Source organism: Pinus tabuliformis, chromosome J, assembly GCF_031772625.1.
Source record: "Pinus tabuliformis cultivar Carrire ecotype Pingquan chromosome J, CPIR1, whole genome shotgun sequence".
Classification (NCBI taxonomy): Eukaryota; Viridiplantae; Streptophyta; class Pinopsida; order Pinales; family Pinaceae; genus Pinus; species Pinus tabuliformis.
The window spans coordinates 1642048870-1642068525 of record NC_142295.1 but is presented as its reverse complement, the minus strand read 5'-3'; the positions used below and the strand labels follow the sequence as shown (position 1 = coordinate 1642068525).

The following is a 19656-nucleotide window of genomic DNA, read 5'->3' as shown; positions in this document are numbered from 1 at the left end:
GATGTTACCCTTCACGTGCATTTGGGGCTACCAGCTTACCAATTGCTACAAAGTTTTACATCTGATAAAGATGTTGTGCAATGTAGGATTGACCAAATTGTAGAATTGGATGAAACTAGAAGAAGAGCCTTTGAGCATTGTTGTAAAAATCAATCTAAGGTAAAAGGAAATTTTGACAAGTCATCTAGGAATAGAATGTTTTCTAACAATGATATGGTTTTGCTATGGGATCGCAAGAATGAAAAGACAGGTAATCATGGTAAGTTTGACAGTTTGTGGCTTGGACCATACATTATCAAGGAAGTAGCTGGACAAAATTCCTGCCATTTGAGCACTTTGGATGGAGAACCAGTCGAGTTACCTGTGAACAGCTAACTATAATTGTTCTACAAAGAAAATATTTGATGCCATGGGGCATCTTTTTGTATCATATTTCTAACCTTATCCCTAGTCATTTTTGTTTAATTAGTTCTATTTGATGAATAAATTGTCATTTATGCTCGTAGAATAAATTTCCATGTCTTCATTTCTGTACTCTATTTCATTTGATGATATTTTGAATGGATACTGCTGATATATGTCTTTTTTCGGTGGATGCAGATTCCAGGTTCTTGCACACTATCACATCATATCTAGCATGCATCCCCATATGGAGCCAAATGTTGACCAGTGGGATGACACCTAATGATTATATGAAAGACTTCATGCCCAAGAATGATCCAAAGTACACTTGTACCATCAGATATCATCAGTCAACAGAGTTTTTTAACTCTACTTCTATCTTCTCATCATCTTTCTTGTACCCAGATTCCACACCCTGCGGGGAATTGTAATAAGTGATACTAGTAATGATGAGTTTTGAGTCTGTAACAGGCCTAGGATGTTGGGACTCGATCAAAAAACAAGTACACCTTGGAGTGTTTTTTTTATCTGATTAATTATCCCTTCTTTTTCAGAGGTGGATAATTTTCTGGGTCTTTTCACTCACTTTTTACCCCAAAGCTGAGGTGATGATTTGAAGGTTGAGCCCCTAACACATCTTAGTGTCTAGAGTCAATGTATATTACCATACTAGATCACACAAAAAAATTTGTGGAATTTGGTTAGATCTAGGTAGTCATTTTTTAAATTTTTAGGTTTCCCGCACGTCAAAAAGTGTATTTAAATTGTAATAAATGTGATCCGGATTTAAACAGGAACGCAACAAATTACAGAGATAACCATATACACAAAGATGCAACGGAAATAATACTTCATTTCATTAATGGAAAATACTGAAATATGCTTACAACCAGAAATGGAAATAAACCAGCTAGGGCGATGGTAGCTTATCTCTGAGAAGAGATGTGGTGGCTACATGCCTCTGAACTGTGTTACAATGAGGCTCGAAGGCCTATTTATTGTTGAGAAACAATGGAAAACCCTTAACATTCCAAAACCTAACCCTAGAAGATGAAACGCCAAACTGTGGGCCCCGTTTGGGTAAATTGGTACACCAAATTCCCACGGTCGTAACTTTGGCATACGATCTCCGTTTGACGCGTACAATAGCTCGTTAGAAAGATCTATCCGAGCACTGCCACTTTGGGAGGCAACATGGGTCCACGGACCCATGTTGCCCCAGATTTCCCAAAAAACGTCGTTTAGGGCCTCAAAACGGCTCCGGAAGTTCAGGACCCGAAAAACTGCTAAAAATAGTAAGTTGTGCTACAATTAAGGAAACTGACAATGCTGAGAGAAACAATGGTGGGGGTCCAGGTGGACTTGGCAGGTGGCCACCAATATCCACCTGGATCATTCCTCCCCCCTTAGGAAGCAATGGTCCCCATTGTGTTGAGTTCCTCCATGAGATGAGGAAACTTTTGCTGAACTTGTTCCCTGGTGAGCCACTTGCCCTGCTGAAGAAGTTGGCCTGCTTTGACAACTCGATATAGTTGGATATTCTGTTGGCGAGTGTTCTTGATCTGTGTGTCCATGCTCCGATCAGTTGCAGCTTGTTCCATGCAATCTGGATTTAATTCTGTGGGTGTGAGCTGTTCTGCAATGTCGGATGTGTCTAGCAATGGTGGAAAGTATGGCCGAAGGCGGTCCACATTGAACATTGGGTGCAGGCCAAGGAATGGGGGAATGCTGAGCTCAAATGCATTGTCTCCCACAGCCTTATTAATGGTGTAAGGACCATATCGGAGTGGTCTCAGTTTCCGATAGGCTCCAGTAAGGCATTCCTTTTGTAAATGCAACCAGACTTTGTCGCCCACCTGAAACTTGTGTGGCACCGATGTTGATCATGTCGCTGCTTGTACTTGGCATTTGATTTCTCCAGAATGTCATGGACCTGCTGGCGAATATGTTGGATGCGCTCAATGAAGCTAGTGGCCTTATCTGTTTCAGACTGGACATGAGCTGAATTTATGTGAGTAGCTGCAAGTGGCATGGCCACATCAATGGGGCATAGTGGCTGGAATCCCAAACCCACCTGAAAAGGGCTATGGCCAGTGGAGCTGTGAAGAGCTCGGTTGTAGTTGTGCTGAACATAGGGGAGGCTCTCGTCCCATGTGCGTGGATGCTTTGAGTTATACATGCGCAGAATGTGCACAATCATCCTATTGACAACCTCTGTCTGGCCATCAGTTTGAGGATGGAAGGCTGTGGACTTCGTGAGTTTGGTATCCAGCATTGACCAGAGACTGGACCAAAATGTGCTGAGAAACCGACAGTCCCGATCTGAGATGATAGACTGTGGGATCCCAAAGTGCACCCACACTCGTTCAAAGAAGAGTTTAGCAGTGGCTTCTGCTGTGATATTCTTCTTGCAGGCCGCCATAATGGCCATCTTCGAGAACCTGTCGACGACCACAAAAACACAGTCATTTCCATGCTTAGTGGAAGGAAGGCCTGACATGTAATCCATGGAGATGGATTCCCAAGGTCGACTAGGGGTAGGCAACGGGGTATAGAGGCCGTGCTTCTTGATGGTCGGTTTGGCAATGGCACAGGCAGTACATGATCTGATGTACTTCCCAACATCCTGTCGAAGATTCGGCCAATAGAAATAATTTTGCAGTACTGCCACTATTTGCTCAACCCCGAAATGCCCAGCAGCCCGACTGTAGTGTGCTTCCCAAATCATCTTGGCACGCTCGCTTGAAGGAACACAAAGGTGACCCACGTGGCATAACAGGGCATCTTGGAGGTGAAAATCTAGAACATGCCGACCCTCCAAGAGTGTCTGGTATGTGTGGCCGAATTCTGGGTCGCTTTTGTAGAGAAGTGGCCAATCAGAAGTCTCATGCCCACAAGAGTTGAGCACGGTGGTTAACGCCATGATCGGTGGTTGACTGAGGCAATCTGCAACATTATTGGTGCTGCCCTTCTTATACTTGATATTCAAGTGGAACTGTTGCAGGTATGTAGACCACTTCTGATGGCAGTCATTCTGCAATTTCCCTTGGGTCTGTATGAACAGCAGGGGTCGGTGGTCTGTGTGGATGATCGTTTCCTTCCCCAAAATGTAATGCTTCCATTGTCGGCAGGCCTGTACAATGGAATACATCTCTTTATCATAAGTGAGGTACTTCCGAACTGTGTCTGAAAGTGTTTCATTGTGATATGCCACTGGATGTCCATGTTGAGTAAGGATTGCCCCAATAGCATAGTCAGAGACATCTGTCTCGACCTCAAATGATTGTTGTAAATCTGGTAACACGAGCACTGGTGCCGTGCAAAGGCAATCCTTCAACTCCATGAATGCCTTCTGTTGAGATTCAGACGAAAAGAATTTTGCTTTCGCCCCTCCCTTGGTGACTTGACTCAAGGGCCAAGTAATATGAGAAAACCCCAACACGAACCTGCGGTAGAAGTTGGCAAGACCTAGAAAGCTGCGGAGCTCTGTTAGAGTGGTTGGAGATGGCCAATCCCGAATGACTTGGATCTTGGCTGGATCGACATACACCCCATGTTCATCAATGATGTATCCCAGATACTGAACCTGGGTCATGCCAAAAGTGCATTTCTCCAAATTGGCACATAGCTCGTGTTGCCGCAGTGTTTGGAGAACCTGTCGGATGTGGTGGAGGTGCTCTTCCCAACTCCGGCTGAAGATCAAAATGTCATCCAAGTATACTACTACAAAGGAGTTGGTGAATGGCCGCAAGATGTCATCCATTAGCCTCATGAAGGTTGCAGGAGCATTCGTCAATCCGAAAGGCATAACCAACCATTCGAAAAGGCCCTCCTTGGATTTGAAGGCAGTCTTCCACACATCAGAGGGTTCGATTGGTACCTGGTGATATCCTGACTTCAGATCGATCTTGCTGAAATATTTCGCCCCCTTTAGTTGGTCCAAGAGGTCATCAATCCGCGGGATCGGGTACCTATTACGAACAGTGATCTTGTTCAGCGCTCAATAGTCAATACAGAGTCTCCACGTCCCATCCTTCTTCTATACCAACACGATCGGGCTCCCACAAGGCGATGAACTCGGACGGATGTGACCTTTCTGCAGAAGCTCCTGAATCTGCCTCTTGATTTCATTGTTCTCCAGAACGGAGCGCCGATAAATTGGTCCATTGGGTAGCGGCACACCTGGGGTCAGATCGATGGAGTGCTTGACCTGACAGTGCAGAGGAACCCCTGCAGGGGAGGTGAAGATGTCCTCGTACTCCTCCACAACCTTGTCCATCTGTAGTTGTCGTGCAGAGGGACCCCGTCTGGAGGCCGTGGCCACCGTCTTCTTCTTTCCTTGAGGGCGTATCATCAGGAAAACAAATTTCCTGGTTTTGGAAATGATCTTACTGCATTGTTTTGCAGTAATCAAAGAGATGGCAGTAGGTGGTGCTACCTCTAGTATCCTGTACAACTTATTTCCCAATGTAATAATAACAGCACGGGGCCTTGATTCATACACAGCATGTCGCTTCCACAAGTATGGCTGTCCTAATAATACATCACAAACTTCAAGGGGAGCAATGTCACACAATACCTCATCCGTGAAGGGCTTGATGTTGTATGGAAGGCGACACTGCTGGCTCACGCGAAGATCTCGTCCTTGGTGAAGCCACCCAATGGTGTATGGTTGTGGATGTGTTGTGGTCGGTAAGCCCAACCGCTTCACGACCTCTGCCGAAATGAGGTTCTTTTGACTCCTGCTATCAACAATGAACTGTATCGGGGAGCCCTTTACCCACATCTGGGAGTGCAAGAGACGCTCCTCCTCCTCTGGATCTTCGGGTTCATTTTTCTGGAGTTTGCATTTGTTGACTGGAGTTATCACGGTACTTTGATTCACTCATGGATGAGTTTACTATTCCATATATGGAATTCGATTTCCCTTGATGTGCACATATGGAATTCGATTTTTCTTTGGTGTCTCTATCTTCTCCACATCGAACTTGACTTATCTTTCCTTGGGATTTGCTCCAAGTTCATTTATCACATGCATTCTTCCTTGGGATTTTCTCCCAACTCTCTATATAATGAGGTTATGTGCTTTCATATTGTATCATGTCATACGAGCTATTGTGCTTGAGGAGACTCTATGGGATTGTATTCATTACTTGCAATATAATACAACAGTCTTTATGCTATAATACAACAGTATTTGGCATAAAGCATGATCGTGTTCTTCTCCTTGCATATGTGGTAAATTCTTGACTTGTTGTTATGCTTCTATTTATTTCCTCATGTCATTGTTTCTTTCATGCTTATTTCAAGTTATGTTAGTATGCAACTAGCTCATATTAGCATAAGAATTAATTATTTTCTTTAGGAAAAGAAATCTTCTAGTGGATAATAGATGTACCTCTAGGAATTCTTTCCACTGCACTTATTTAATTTCAAGTCGATTTAATGATTTGTGGTGAAGTTTTGTAGATGAATTATTATTTGGTCAAACTTTTCAAGCGTGAGGGGAAATTATCATAGAAATCAACCCATTCTTGAAAAATATTCAAGGAGAACTCGCATGTGTTGAACTCCAAAGTCTCATCTATATCTTATTTGTGTCTTGCAGAGATTCTTTCGAGTTTCTTAAAGCTTTTATTTCTTGCATCAAAATATCAAACTTGGATTTTTTTACGTATTGTACTTCATTTATCAATATCTGGGTATTTCAAAGAGATAAGTCATGGCTAGTCAAAGAGAAGAGCTTGCTCACACTCTTTGACCTATCCTCTTGTAGATTATTTTTTGTAACATACTTTGTAGTTATCTTGAGCTAAAATTTGTTGTTGTAGATTGTTTCTAACCTGCACTTTTGCAGCTACTTGCGAGATTCATCATCGAAAAATTACTTACAAGTTTGCATGCAGGACCTTGGGGCTCAGATTTACTGATTACTTCCACCTTTAGGCCGAATTCATCTTGTATAAGGCCATATTCTTCTTGAGGGAGGCCGAGTTCATTTTGGCCATCTCTTGCTCTCTCTTGGTTGTGGCCATAGAGGAGGCTTATCTTCTTTTCTTCAAAAAACAAATCTGCATTTTGTTGAGCCTTTGTGGGCCTCAAATTGCAAAAAATCTCAGCGAGGAAAGGTCTATGGTTTGATGCCAATTTGTTAAGACTTTCCTTGGATTTTAGAGTAGACTTCATTGTCTTTTCCTTCTTGTAACAAGTAATTAAATTTCTGATTTTGGGAGCGTGGGTTTTAATCATTGGTATCCCATCTCTCCACCTTTTGGAGAGGCTTGGTGGTTTGAATTTGTTGTTTTATTTCATTTTGCATGCATATCATCTAATCGGGAAATTAACACAACATGCATCACACTCATTTTGCATGCAAACACTTTTAATTTACATGTTTTAAATCCATAACAAGTTCAGATTTTTTGCATGCAAACACTTTTTACTTGATCTAATTTCTCTTGAACATAGTTCCAAGTTTACTTATACTTCACCATTAAACACTTTTTACATGCATCAAGTATTTGGACAAAATTTTCTCCATAAAGTAACATTTTATTTCATGTCAAGCAAGCACATTTCAAGTAGAAGTTAATTCTCATTGTTTGGTTAATTTATTTACATGCCCCAAGCATCACTAAAACTTACCTCCAACTTAATTTGGTTGAATAAAATTTTTAGGGACCCTCTACCTCTATTGACTCATCATTGTAAGATCCAAATATTTGGGTGAGGATGAGGTCTGAGGACTAGAGTTCAATTGTAACTTTGTCCTAGCATCAATTAATAAAATAAACCAAGAACAACATTCCATCACATTTGCTTTGTTTGCAAAGTTCTTAAATTTGTTGCTATCTTGATGGTTTAAAGTCTCACATGCAAATCTTATTTCAAAAGGCATTTTGGATGCAAGCATTGTAATCTCCTTTAATTTTGCAACAAGTTTAATTTTCTTGTACTTGGAAATTGGCTTATCTTTTGGTTTAATTGCATATTGTCATGAATGTTTGTTTCACTTTCAAGTACTATTATTTTGGGTTGCAAACTTAATTGCATGTTTTCATCTTGGTATAACATTTGAGTTCTTTTTATCATCTCATTCTCACAAGTAGATTTCTAATTGTATCTTTTTGAGCAAGATAGTTTCCATGCTTTGATTTGTAGACTTATCTTAAAAGCATTTATAATATCTTGTGCTAACAATTTATCGTTTCACTTTTCAGGATTACTTTGGCTTTCCATTTGAAAGCATTTCACTTCATTTTAAGAAAATACAAATTTCATTTCTTAAAGAGCAAACACTTTGAAGGCACTAGTTGTTTATGTATTTCATGTTTATCTTGTGTATTGATGGTTATTGCTCATATTATCAGTTTTTGTTTATAAATCTTAAAGAAATAATCTATTTAACTCTAACAATTCTCCTAGAATCTCACGTCTTTTTAACTTAACTTTTCATTAGGGATCGCCCCCCTTAGCTAACCTAGGAGATAGCTCAAACGGAGAGAGTCGGGATTAGTTTGACACCCCCTTCTTTGAGTTCCCTGCCACCAACCACATCTTGTGGGGTTGAAGGCTTTTATCACTAACTTGTAGGTAGGTGTAGGCGGCTAGACCAAAATTTTTTGCACCGTTGCCGGGGACAAGCTTTCTTGTACCTAGGAAATCGACTAACCTTTTGGTTTTAGCATTTTGAACTTTAGATTTAGATTCTTGCTCAAGTGGCGACTCCACTCAATCCAAATTTTGCAAGAGTCTCTACTAGGAGAAATTCAAGTGGTCTAGTTAGCCCCTCTCCTAATCCTGAAAGGGTTTTTAGAGAGAGGTTGAATAGAATTTCTCATAGTAGAGCTCTTACTAGTATTGGGCAAAACGTTATTTCTGATATTTATCTGCTTTTTCAAGAACAAGTAGAGCCTAACATCATGAATGATCTTTTTGCTCCTTGTGACTTCACTAACATAAATGGCTATCCTCACAATATCCCCGACAAGGCTATTGAAAAGTTGCCTTCCTTTCAAGGTAACAATGCCATTAGTGCTACATCAAATGTGAAAAAATTTAATGTTTGTATCTTTAAATGGTGTAACACTGCTAATTATGAGAATGTGAAGATGAGACTCTTTGTTTTATCTTTAAAACATGATGCTCTTGATTGGCTTACTGACCAACCTACTAACTCATATAACTCTTTACAAGCCATTCTAGCTACATTTTTAGATAAGTTTGGAGAGAAGAAGGAAAATAAGCATTTTATCAACACCATTAGCAATATGAAGAAAAATGAGAATGAACCCATGGAGGAGTTTAACAAGAGATTCAATGGATTAGTAAAAAGCATGTCTGCTACTGTTAAACCTCATGATGAATTTATTTTATGCTCATATATAGATGCTTTTGGTGTTGACATTGCTTATGAGTTGAGGAGGAAGGAGCTTGTGAATTTAAGTGTAGCTCAAATTGAAGCCTTAAAAATGGAAAAGGCTAGAAAGCAATCAGGAAAGTTTGAACTTCCTGGTTTCACTAGAGGGCCATCGAAACCGAATGATTCCAAAGGCAAGGCCAAAGAAGAGACTACACATGATCCTATTAAGGAGTTAACCCAACTCATCTAGAGTATGGAGGCAAATCACAATAGTCAAATGAATGCTATCCAAAATCGATTAGTGGCCATGGAAAGAAATCAAGGTGGGAGATTCCCAAATAGAGGAAATGATAGATGGAAAAAGAGAGGACCTCCCAATGGCCACCTAATCCACTTAAGTCTACAAACTTAGTTGATGATTCCATGCCTTATTGTAGATGCCTCAATGCATTATTGACCCAATGCTACAGAATTGTGAGTGAGAACGAACTGGTGGATGTTGTGAGGTGATATGACTGAGGTATGTCGTCCACGGGTTCGATAAAAGAGAAAGAAAAGCCATCCAACAAAGTTCCCTAGACAGAACGAGATATAATTGCAACTTCAAGCTTCAATCTTCTTCTAGAAGCGCAAAATGAAATCCTTCCACCTGCAAGCAGGGCAAAACCCCTAAGCGCCAAAAACAATAAAACCAAAAATATTTCATTTTTCTGGCAGGTCCGAGATATTCCTCAAGGAATACGTGTCTTCATTGATACATTTGTGATTAGACAAATTCCCTTTACATAGATTCCTCCTCAATTGTTTGAGGCAAACATATACAAAGGAGAGAAAATGAAATTTTAACTAATTTGGAACCAAATTAATTTTTAGTTGGTGCCAAAACAATAAGGGTACCAAATTTCCCTTTTTTTATTATTATTATTTCCTCCCCTTCTTAAAATTTCAAATAACCTTCCACTTAATTTGGACCATCATTTAATTTAATTATTTTTATTCATGGCTCTATGGTCAAGACTTTCCTTTTTCCCTTTATTTTCCATCCTTTTAGGCTGACCGGTCATTTTTTTTTTCATTTTTTAAACATTTTCTCAACTTTTTGGACCATATAATAATTTTTATTTAATGAAGAAATATTCTTGTGATATGTACCCTAAACTTCAAAAATAAATTTTATTATTTTCACATCATTCATTATTGCTTTGCCACCTCAACCGCCCTTGGGGTTTTAGACCCTAAATTGGACCTTCAATTTTGACTAGGCGTTTATTTAAAACCATGAGGGCCCACGAAATGCTCAGCATACCACTAGAAATAGCTCGACGAGAAGAATTTTATGGTGAGAGTCTTCGAGGAAAGAACATTGATCTGTTGCTCCAAAAATTTCAACAAAGACAGGGTGTCTCCAACATCCAAGGAACTCAAAACCTAGGGCTAGGGTTTTGTTCCTGCAACCTCTCATTTACCTGATACATGCACCTGCTCTTTCTTTGACATCAATGCCCTGCTGCATGCCTGCTCAATCATTCTGCAACTAGTCCTTCTTTGACATCAATGACAACTTGTTCAACACCCCCTCCCCTTGTCCCCACCTTGGATCGGGCCTAGAACGATGCCTGGAGGTTGATGCAGCTAAAAAGAAAAGAAAAAGCATATTTTGGCAACTCTCAATAGGAAATGTACCATAAAATGAAAAAGATGGTCAGGACATACATATTTAGCACGAGGGCAAACGTCGAACCTGAGCTTTACCCCTATCATTATGGCCATCACCCTGGCTCCTAGGGTCCCTCATATTGACCCCTTTCATCATTAAGGAACCCATGATTGTCCCAACCCCTGGTGGGAGATGAACTGCCCCACCTTAAGGGGGTAATCACTGTTATACCCTACACATCATGCTCTCATCCCCTGGAGCCCCAAGCAGTTATGAAGAAAAATCAATCAAAGGCAAAAGGCATATGAAGAAGGGTGGAAAAACAAAGGCTGAGGTAACTCATGTACCACGATTTCTCCCTCCTACACTCATATACCCAAGTGTGGGCTTCCCCTATTATAGCTACCCTTGTACTGTGGCATGTGGCTTGGAGCCTTCCCCTAATCCCCACTCCATTCCATCATTATATCACATGCCACCTACCACTTGATGGATGTACCATGGACATGTCACCCCCTTTAAAGGTTGAAACCACCTAATAGAGTCCTTGGTTAACCCTTTTATTAAGCTTGGAGACACCTGTACATGCCAAAACCCACTATGGAAGGGCATGCCACTATGAAGTGTCCACTTGTTTTCCATGATTTGTAAGATCTTTTACTCAATTACTTTAATGATTTTTTGTACTGGAAGGTGAGGAGACACATTGGATCTTATACAGGATTGCAGGTGGGTCTCTTTTTGGGGTTTGGACTCCCTATACAGGGTCCAAGCCCTCCAGATGGTCATATTGCACTTGTAGTGTGAGCGTTGAGAGCCATGGGCCTCCACCATAGCAGAAAGCAAATTATCACTTCATGGATCCCTAGGCACCATTCATTGATTTCTCGTGTTCCACCTTTTTGGATGAGGATGATGCACCTAGACCACCATGCCCAACCGACTTCACACTTGCACCACACACTTGGCAGATGTTCCAGGGACTAGATGAGGATATGTCTCACCATGGGAGATAGAGGGAGGGCTTATGCCATCATTCTAGCCTTATAGATGGTATACAGGCATCATCAATTCACTTGTAAACTCATTAGGATGTCATTGTGCCCCCACACCCATTTGGTGACACCACATTGGATTTGCTTGGATATCAAGGGGTCAAGCCCTTGATCCCTATGTTTGGAGCCTATTTTCTTACATTCGCACACTTTGGACTCTACTAGGCCTCCTCAATGGCCCAACGACTCATTGTATCTACTATTTTCCCTCTTAAGGGGCTTCATCTTTGTATTATTGAGCTATCTTGGTGGGCTTCTCACCAAGTCATGTTACTATTGTACATTATTTTATTATTTTGGGCTTAATTAGGCCAATTAGTCTATTCTAACTCCCTTATGGATTGTATAAATAGATGAGAGGATCATTCATTCCTCTCATCATCACTTGGATTGGATTAATATCTCTTGAGATTTTGGCACTTTCTTTTTTGGACGAAGTTTTTGGAGTTTCTTGATGCACTATGATGTTTGGATATTCGCTATTGTCTTTGGAGATTCTTCCTATGTGAGGTTGGTGAAAGGATATACGCTTTCTCTCTCTCGTAACTGAAATTTAATGCTATTATTGTTATCTTACATGTCTAATGCGTGTCTAATGCATGGTAGTTTTATCATTGTTCTTGTATGGGCCAAAATAAATGAGAAATTCTTCTTTAAGCCTTGAATAAATGATATATTACATGCGTTTCTCTTTGAGGGAGAGGGTGAATATTCCTAGAGACACCTAATAGGTTAACAAGCCTTGAAACTTCATCTCCTTTGCAATTTGAAGTATAAAACCCTAATGACCTAGTTTTTGCACCTTGAAAGGCTAGTGAAGATCTTTTAGGGCTCCTTAGCTTAAAAAATTCTCGATCTAGGTGTATCTTGACTCCATTAATTCCAAGAAGCAAGGCACTAATCCTCGCATCCATTTGGTGATCAAAATAACTTATTTTCTTCATCTCTTCCAATTATAGGCCTATCCCTAGAAGGTCTCCTATGAAAATTCCTAGACTCAAAGGAACCCCTACTGCAGCAAATCTGAATATACTTCACCTACTTGATTTTTAATATACATTAACCAAGTTATTCTTCTAAATACTAAAGCAAATTACTTCTGCAACCTACACTAATTAAATATTTGATCTCATGAAATAGAAAAGAGAGCAAAGAACAAGATACATAGGACACACTTATTTTTAGACACAATAGTCCCCGAAAAAGCCCAATGCGGGAAAATCGGTGCAATAGTTCTAAGGGTTTATTATTATGCAAGAGAAATATCTGAATACAAATCTAGGATGCTCATCTAGCAACCCTTTACAGAGAAAATAATGGCAAAAAACCTGAGTGAGTTTTACCTCACTTCACCCGGTAGAATTCTGGCTGATCTGGCACAAGACTGGCTAACCCTGGCTATTTTTGCATCACCTCTTTTGCCCTCTGTGCCAGCTTTCCCGGCTATTCCGACAGTTCTTGGCAGTTACGGTTGTTCCCGACAGTTCCGACTTCTGCCCTTTGCATCAGCTTTTTCGACTGTTCCGGCAGTTCCTGGTTGTTCCCAGCAGTTCCAGCTTCTGCCCTCTGCGTCAACTTTCCCGGCTGTTCCGGTAGTTCCGACTGTTCCCGTCAGTTCCGGCTTCTACCCTCTACGTCAGCTTTCTCGGAAGTTCCGGCTGTTCCTAGCAGTTCCGGCTTCTGCGTGACAGGCAATTTTTCTGCTCTGTTGGCTCTCTCCGCCTCTCTATCTGTATTCTCTGGAAAGTCCTTCTCTCGGATTCTCACTGCCCCTCTGCTGTAGAATGATCACTTAGTTCGAATTTCTCAGCTTCCTAGCCCCAGAAATTGAACTCTAGATCAATTCTCTCTCTCTCTCTCTGTTTCCAAATGAACCCCAAGCCTCCATTTTATACTTTTCATGTTGAGTCTTCAACGACCGAGATTAAGTCTCTAATCAACAACTAAGATTAAAACATGACTTGATCCGCCTTCTAGATCATTCTCACCCATATTTTGATTAATACCCATTAATATTTTAATTTCCCTAAGTTTAGACTTAGGAACTCCATTAAAAATATTAATTATTTTAATAAAATATAATCCGGGTGGAATTTCACCAAACATTTTATGGGTTCTTTAGAACTCATGTGCCTTGGCCTCTCCACCAATTTTCAAGGCTAGAGCACTTACGATGCTACCAAAAACTAACATCTCCTAGGGCATCAAGCGAAATCTTTTGCAGCCATCCAAAGCCCTTGAAAATCGGTCTAGAACTACACTGGGGTCTTCTCAAGGGGTCCTCCAATTTTGAGCTCAATCCGATGGTGGAATTCCGAGATATAGCAATCCCTAGCTCAAATATCGTTCTTCTCCCTAGGTTTCCTTGGGTTAGTGTCCTCACTTGGATCATTGCACTTGAATTTCAAGAGAAAATCATTCCATTGATCTTATTATCCTCCCCAACTTGGTCAACCCATCTATTATTGATCAACTCCACACCCTTGACCTAGTTTGGGCCAGTGTTTTACAAAACGGACTCGGATTCGGACTCGGCCGAGGATCGACTCGGACTCGGACTCGGAAACGGCAATGACTCGGCCGGCTCGATTTCAATGACTCGGTCGTTGTAAAAAATACATTAAATATTTATTTTTTTTATAAAAAAACATAATTTTAAAGATTTTCATTCAAGTTTTCAAACACACAACATTATAATATACATGGAAGACAACATATGATCAAAGTAGGCTCATGAACCAATCCATTATATCAAAATGGTACGGTGTACCCAATGGCAATAGTAAATACATAGTCAACTGTAGTCTGGACTCTGGACTCTGTCATACATGATCAAAGACTCATCTTTATGTTCCGCTTCATTATTGCTTGACCATCTTTATTGGATTCTCCTCGTCATTACGATTCTAAGGATATATAGCACGCTGCGAGACTCCTTACTGTTTGAAAGATATGTCCAACTTAAGTTGGTGCACCCACTATGTGGTCACAAGCCCCAAATAAGTTGATAATATGGAAGCATATTAAAAGGCTAAATAATTGTTGAAAATGCCAAATTGAAGTTTGAACCTTCTAATATCTTGCTGGACCAAAAGGTTGTCAAAAGATTAAGGTAATTCGGACATCCTTTCTCCAAAAGAGATAAGATAATTCGGACATCCTTTGATCTGTAACAGCATTGAACTTGTATAAGGGTTTGTGGTTTATAACTTTATAGTTCTGGGATTCCCTGGGTTCGTTCAACATATATTTTGCAGGTTTTAGTCATTTTGTTCTGAGGGCATAATCGTTGGTTTTCTGAAATTGTTTTGACAGTGGTTCACAACTCTATGATTATGACACGGTTCTGATCCTTTACTATTCGCCTCTAGAACAGAGGTATACATTAAAGAATATTCTGTTTAGTGCAAAAGCATTGCGTGGCAGCTAAATGTGATGTATGATACAGATATACCCCAATGTCCCTGTGTGTAGTCTACAATAGCTGTTGAATTTTACCAGACCTTTGACACTTAGAAACAAAGCTAGATCTTACATCTTAAAATTACCTCTTTCATTTGAAAATGGGAGGATCCTTATCTGATGGACATACATCATCAAAACATTACATCTCCCTCTGAATCCTTGGCAAAAATCAGCAAAAAAGTCATTTATTTTTGGTTATTACGCTGCCCCAGCCGCACTTGAACGAAACAGCCGAGTCATGACAGGACCCGGCCGGGTTGACCGGGTCAGCTATGACTCGGCCGAGTCATTGGCTGACTCGGCCGAGTCATAGCTGACTCGGCCAGCCGAGCCGGGTCAAAGGCCGGGTCACATTTTTTTGTGTTGAAACGGAACGAAACGGCCGTTTCCGTTTCGGTACGGCCGTTTCGTAAAACACTGGTTTGGGCCCACTTGGGTTCTTTGTGGTGCACAACTTTGTGACTCTAATTCTACAAGGATTACATAGAAGCCATTTCTCCTTTAGGATTTTTAGGTCTAGGATACCTCTTGTTAGGAGATATTCTCCAACCCTAGTTCTAGGTATTCTCTTAACCCTTCTTAGAGAGTTAATCACCTTGCTTCCAAAGAAAGCAAGCCAATTATCAGAACCTCTCTTGTGAATAGGCTTTAGGAATCACTCCTCATCCCATCATTGTTCTACCTACCTTTATGATTCCTCTCATACCGAGTCTCCTCCCATCGATGAAAGTCAGTAAAGAGAAGGGAGCTTTAGCTAAGGTGGCAATGGGCTATTTCTCCATTGTTGCCACTTGACCTAGTAGTTGCTCTATAGGATTCCCTCCTAGGACCCTTGCTAGTTTCAGTGATAACAATGTCCAAGAGGTGATCTTGAACAACATACTCTAGAAGTGAATATGAATGCGTTGTCTTTCAAGATAAGCAAGAGCACCATATCTCTTATTAAGTTGGTACTAGAAAATATGCCTCAAACTAAACCAACTCCTGAACATTAGACCCTAAAGTATGTGTAGTGTTGTAACATCAATTGTGTCCCCTTACATGTAGAAGAGGTATATGGAGAGATGATGTTGTGATACGTTGAAAATCATAACCTTAGTTTACTAAGGTTAACCATCAACTGTTCAAGTTCATAGAAGATGGATAGGGCATCAACCTGAGAATTACTACACTTCATCTAGAAATAGACAAACAAATTGAATTGGACAATCACACATTGGCACTACTTCACTTGCACAACCACAAGAACCCAAAGATGTGGGATGAAATTATTCTGTATATTCAACATGCATATAAGTTCATGGATCAATGGGCCTTTCACCTTTTGAAGTTTTTCATGGATTTCTACCACAAACCCAATTTGATATGAGCTATCTAATCATGGGAATGGATAGCAAACATGAAGAAGATGAGAGGGCTAAAATCGTCAAATTTGTGTCAGGCATCAATGGGGTTCATGAACAAGCGCAAAAGGCTTTGCAAGGGTCTCAAGGCTAGACATGATCGACATAGGCAAGATCATAATTTCAAATTTAGTGATTTGGTATGGTTTCACTTATGCAAATAAGTGTTCAAGGGATCAAACAAGAAACTTAGACCCATCAAGGATGGACCATTCAAGATTTTGGAGTGAGTAGCAATGTAGTGTAACTTGAATTCTCACCTTAGATTGGTATTTAGTCCATGGTAAATGTTGATCCACTGAAGATGCTTTAATAACCAATGTGACAAGATGATGAACGAACATGGTATATTGTACCTGCCATGGTTGATTTTATTCTAGACCAACATACAAGTGTAAATGTATATGGACTTCTAGACAACAAGCTTTGATGGAGTCAACTAGTTAATCTAAGATAGTATGGAATTGGAAAAAAGGGAAAGTTACCCCGAGAAATGGAGTAGTATAGTACACTTAACAAAAAGTTCAACAATTGTTGTTGAACTTGCAATTATTTGAAATCGATGGGGCCCGTCAACCTCCAACTGGAGAGGTATGATCCACAAACAAACATTGCTGAACCAACCTTAGGAAAATGACAAATTTCCAAGGTGAAAGGATTTGTCCAAGTTCGATCAAGCAAATCCAAAGAAAGATCAATAACATGACTGTCAATAATCGATGACCGATAAAAAAAGGTCGATAGAAGGAACCCCAATAGAGCAGTGTTGATGATGTTCCATTGACATTAGACTTGTCAACCATAGCTCCTCTATGTTAGTTTTGTGAAAGGTATATCTGTCATCAAGGGAGAATTTAGTTAATGTCATGCAAGTCAATGCCAACCATGTCAATGCAAATCTTCCTTGACAACACTACAATAACTCTCATCAACATCAAAGACAAGCAACTAGTCGATGCTTACCTCGAACCATGCTTATCGATAACATCTACTCAAGCAAGTTAACATGACCAAGTCGACCATCACACGAAGTTTAACTACCGTAACTAATTTTTGCTAGAGTTCAATAATTGAGGATGATCAGAGCTAGAAGACGAGGTTCTTTTGAGTTTGACTAGCTCCTCTAGCTTGTTTTAAGTTTGATTTGTTCCTCTAGATTCTTCTAGTTATTTAGTTCATTAAGCTGCTCTTATTGCAAATACTTAGATATGGCACGGTTGGACCACTTATCACTATTTTTGTTCACTAGAAGTGTTAGCTATCATGAGGGTTGAAGGTTCAGTTGTAGTTCAGACATACAACACCCTAATTGGGTTTGTCACCTTTCTAATTACTCTGCATTGTTGTAACTTCTGAGATCAATAGATTTTAATAATCTCCATGAGGTTTTCTTTAGTTCCAAACTAGTCTTTGCCATCCTTTCAAGTGAATATTATATTTGTTGTCTATATATACGGATGATAAATAAATTTGGGATTAAATCTGACCATTGCCCTTTTAATAGCCCACTGCAACAAAAGGAGAATTCTGATTCAGCCTTAGTTTGCAGAGTTTGCCCCACTTCAATATTTCACAGGATTTGTTGGTAGATCTCTTTCCTGGTCCGTAAAAGAGGAGGGAAGTATTCGTGGTCATCATCCAAATCAAGCCTGCTAAATAATGTCCTCTGGAGAGTGGCTTGGACTAATAGTTCTAAGAATAATTTAAATTTTATTTCAATCACGTGTGTACTCTAAACATATTCAAATTGTGCATATTCTCTCGATAAATGTCCAATGTATGAATAATACCGCCATTGTTAAATGGGGGCACCGTCCACAGGCATTTGAGACAACAGTTCACTTGGCTAACCAATCCTCAGATTGTTCTGCAATAAGATGCAGTCTTCTAATCAAACGGGGAAATTTATAAGACAGTCTTGGATGAATGAATCGTTTCTCAACTGCTAGAGGGGAAAAGATCATCCTGGGATATTTTCTGATGCAGAGCTGCATTTTATTTCAGTCTCAGAGTGATCCAATCTAACGAATGCTGTAAATTTTTTCCTTGAACGCATCGAATTCGAGAATGAAACTAAAGGGCCTGAAGCATGAACACTTCAGAGGCATTGACATCGTAATCTCTGCTCCAAATATATTTACACGCCGAAAAAAGGGAGGTCTGGCTAACTAGATAAATGAGAACCAAAACAGACTAAGAGATTTCATAACCAAAAGCTCAATCTCAGAACAGAGGCCACTTGATCATTTTTATTTTATATTTATTAAATTCATTAATTTAATCCTCTTTAAATTATTTCTTAGATGTGCTGCCATAAGATAAATAGACAAACCGACTTTCGATCAATTTTAGAAATCTTTCGTAATATATAATATGTGTCTGCAAGGCCTGCATTGTTTCAGACTAAAATCAGGTAAATCGTAGCTAATGCACGTGCAAAGTAACAGGACATACATACATATACAAAAACGCCTCTGTTCACTAGCAACCAAATTGCAAGCAGGAACTGTTAAACACTATCGAAGATGAGTAACTGAAGAAACGAGTGAGAATAAGAATAATTATTAGTATACCAGCCTGTCAGAGAAGCCGTTGAGCATGACCTTGAAAAAGGACGAGCCCGCGTCGGAATTAGGCTTTCCATAACCATGAGTCCTGTAACAGTTCTGCGTACACTGCAGACACGCCGAGTATCTAGTTTCACCTTTCCATTCCTGTTCTTTCCCTCCCATTGCCACGGTAATTGATTAATTGATTAGCTCTTGTGCTTCAACTCGATTCAATTTAGCGAAATTATCTTAGTACTAGCCGATGCTGCAAACATGTTTGTCCCTGCGGCTTTGCCAACCTCTATAGCAGAGAAATTTCAGTAGACGTTACACGTGTCCTTCCCAAAGCAAACGGCCGTGTCAAATTTCTCGCTTTTTCATGATTAATCTTCGTGTTTTTCAGACAGCCAACTTTCCCCGCATTTTTAGGAATATTTTAACTGGCCGTCATTATTTTAATCGGGGGAGTGTGGATATTGTTACACGTCGCCATACAAATCACTTCACCAATTCCAAATTCACTTTTACCAACACATATTACGTGTAGCCTAAGAGATATGTGTGCCGATACTTGTTCACAAATCAAGTGTACTTAATTATTTTTATTTCGTTAACGAGGGTGGTGGTGGTGGTATTACATGATTATTGTTCACTGAAATTTACCTGGATGGAACAACATTGTTTGTTCACTTAAATTTACCTTGATGGGACAGCATTGTTAGTTCACTGAAATTTTCCTTCATCGAATGGGATAGTTATTATT

The 19656-nt window shown here is 40.0% G+C and overlaps 1 protein-coding gene across 1 annotated transcript in view; it reads right to left on the bottom strand.

The window, feature by feature from the left end:
• LOC149233827 (B3 domain-containing protein Os11g0197600-like) overlaps positions 1 to 19151 on the bottom strand; it is a 296448-nt gene extending 277297 nt beyond the window's left edge. The window contains exon 1 of the mRNA XM_089376823.1: positions 18918 to 19151. Within this exon, the coding sequence (XP_089232949.1) occupies positions 18918 to 19076 (159 nt within the window). The 5' untranslated portion in view covers positions 19077 to 19151. The remainder of the gene's footprint in view (positions 1 to 18917) is intronic.
• Between the last annotated feature and the right edge of the window lie 505 nt (positions 19152 to 19656).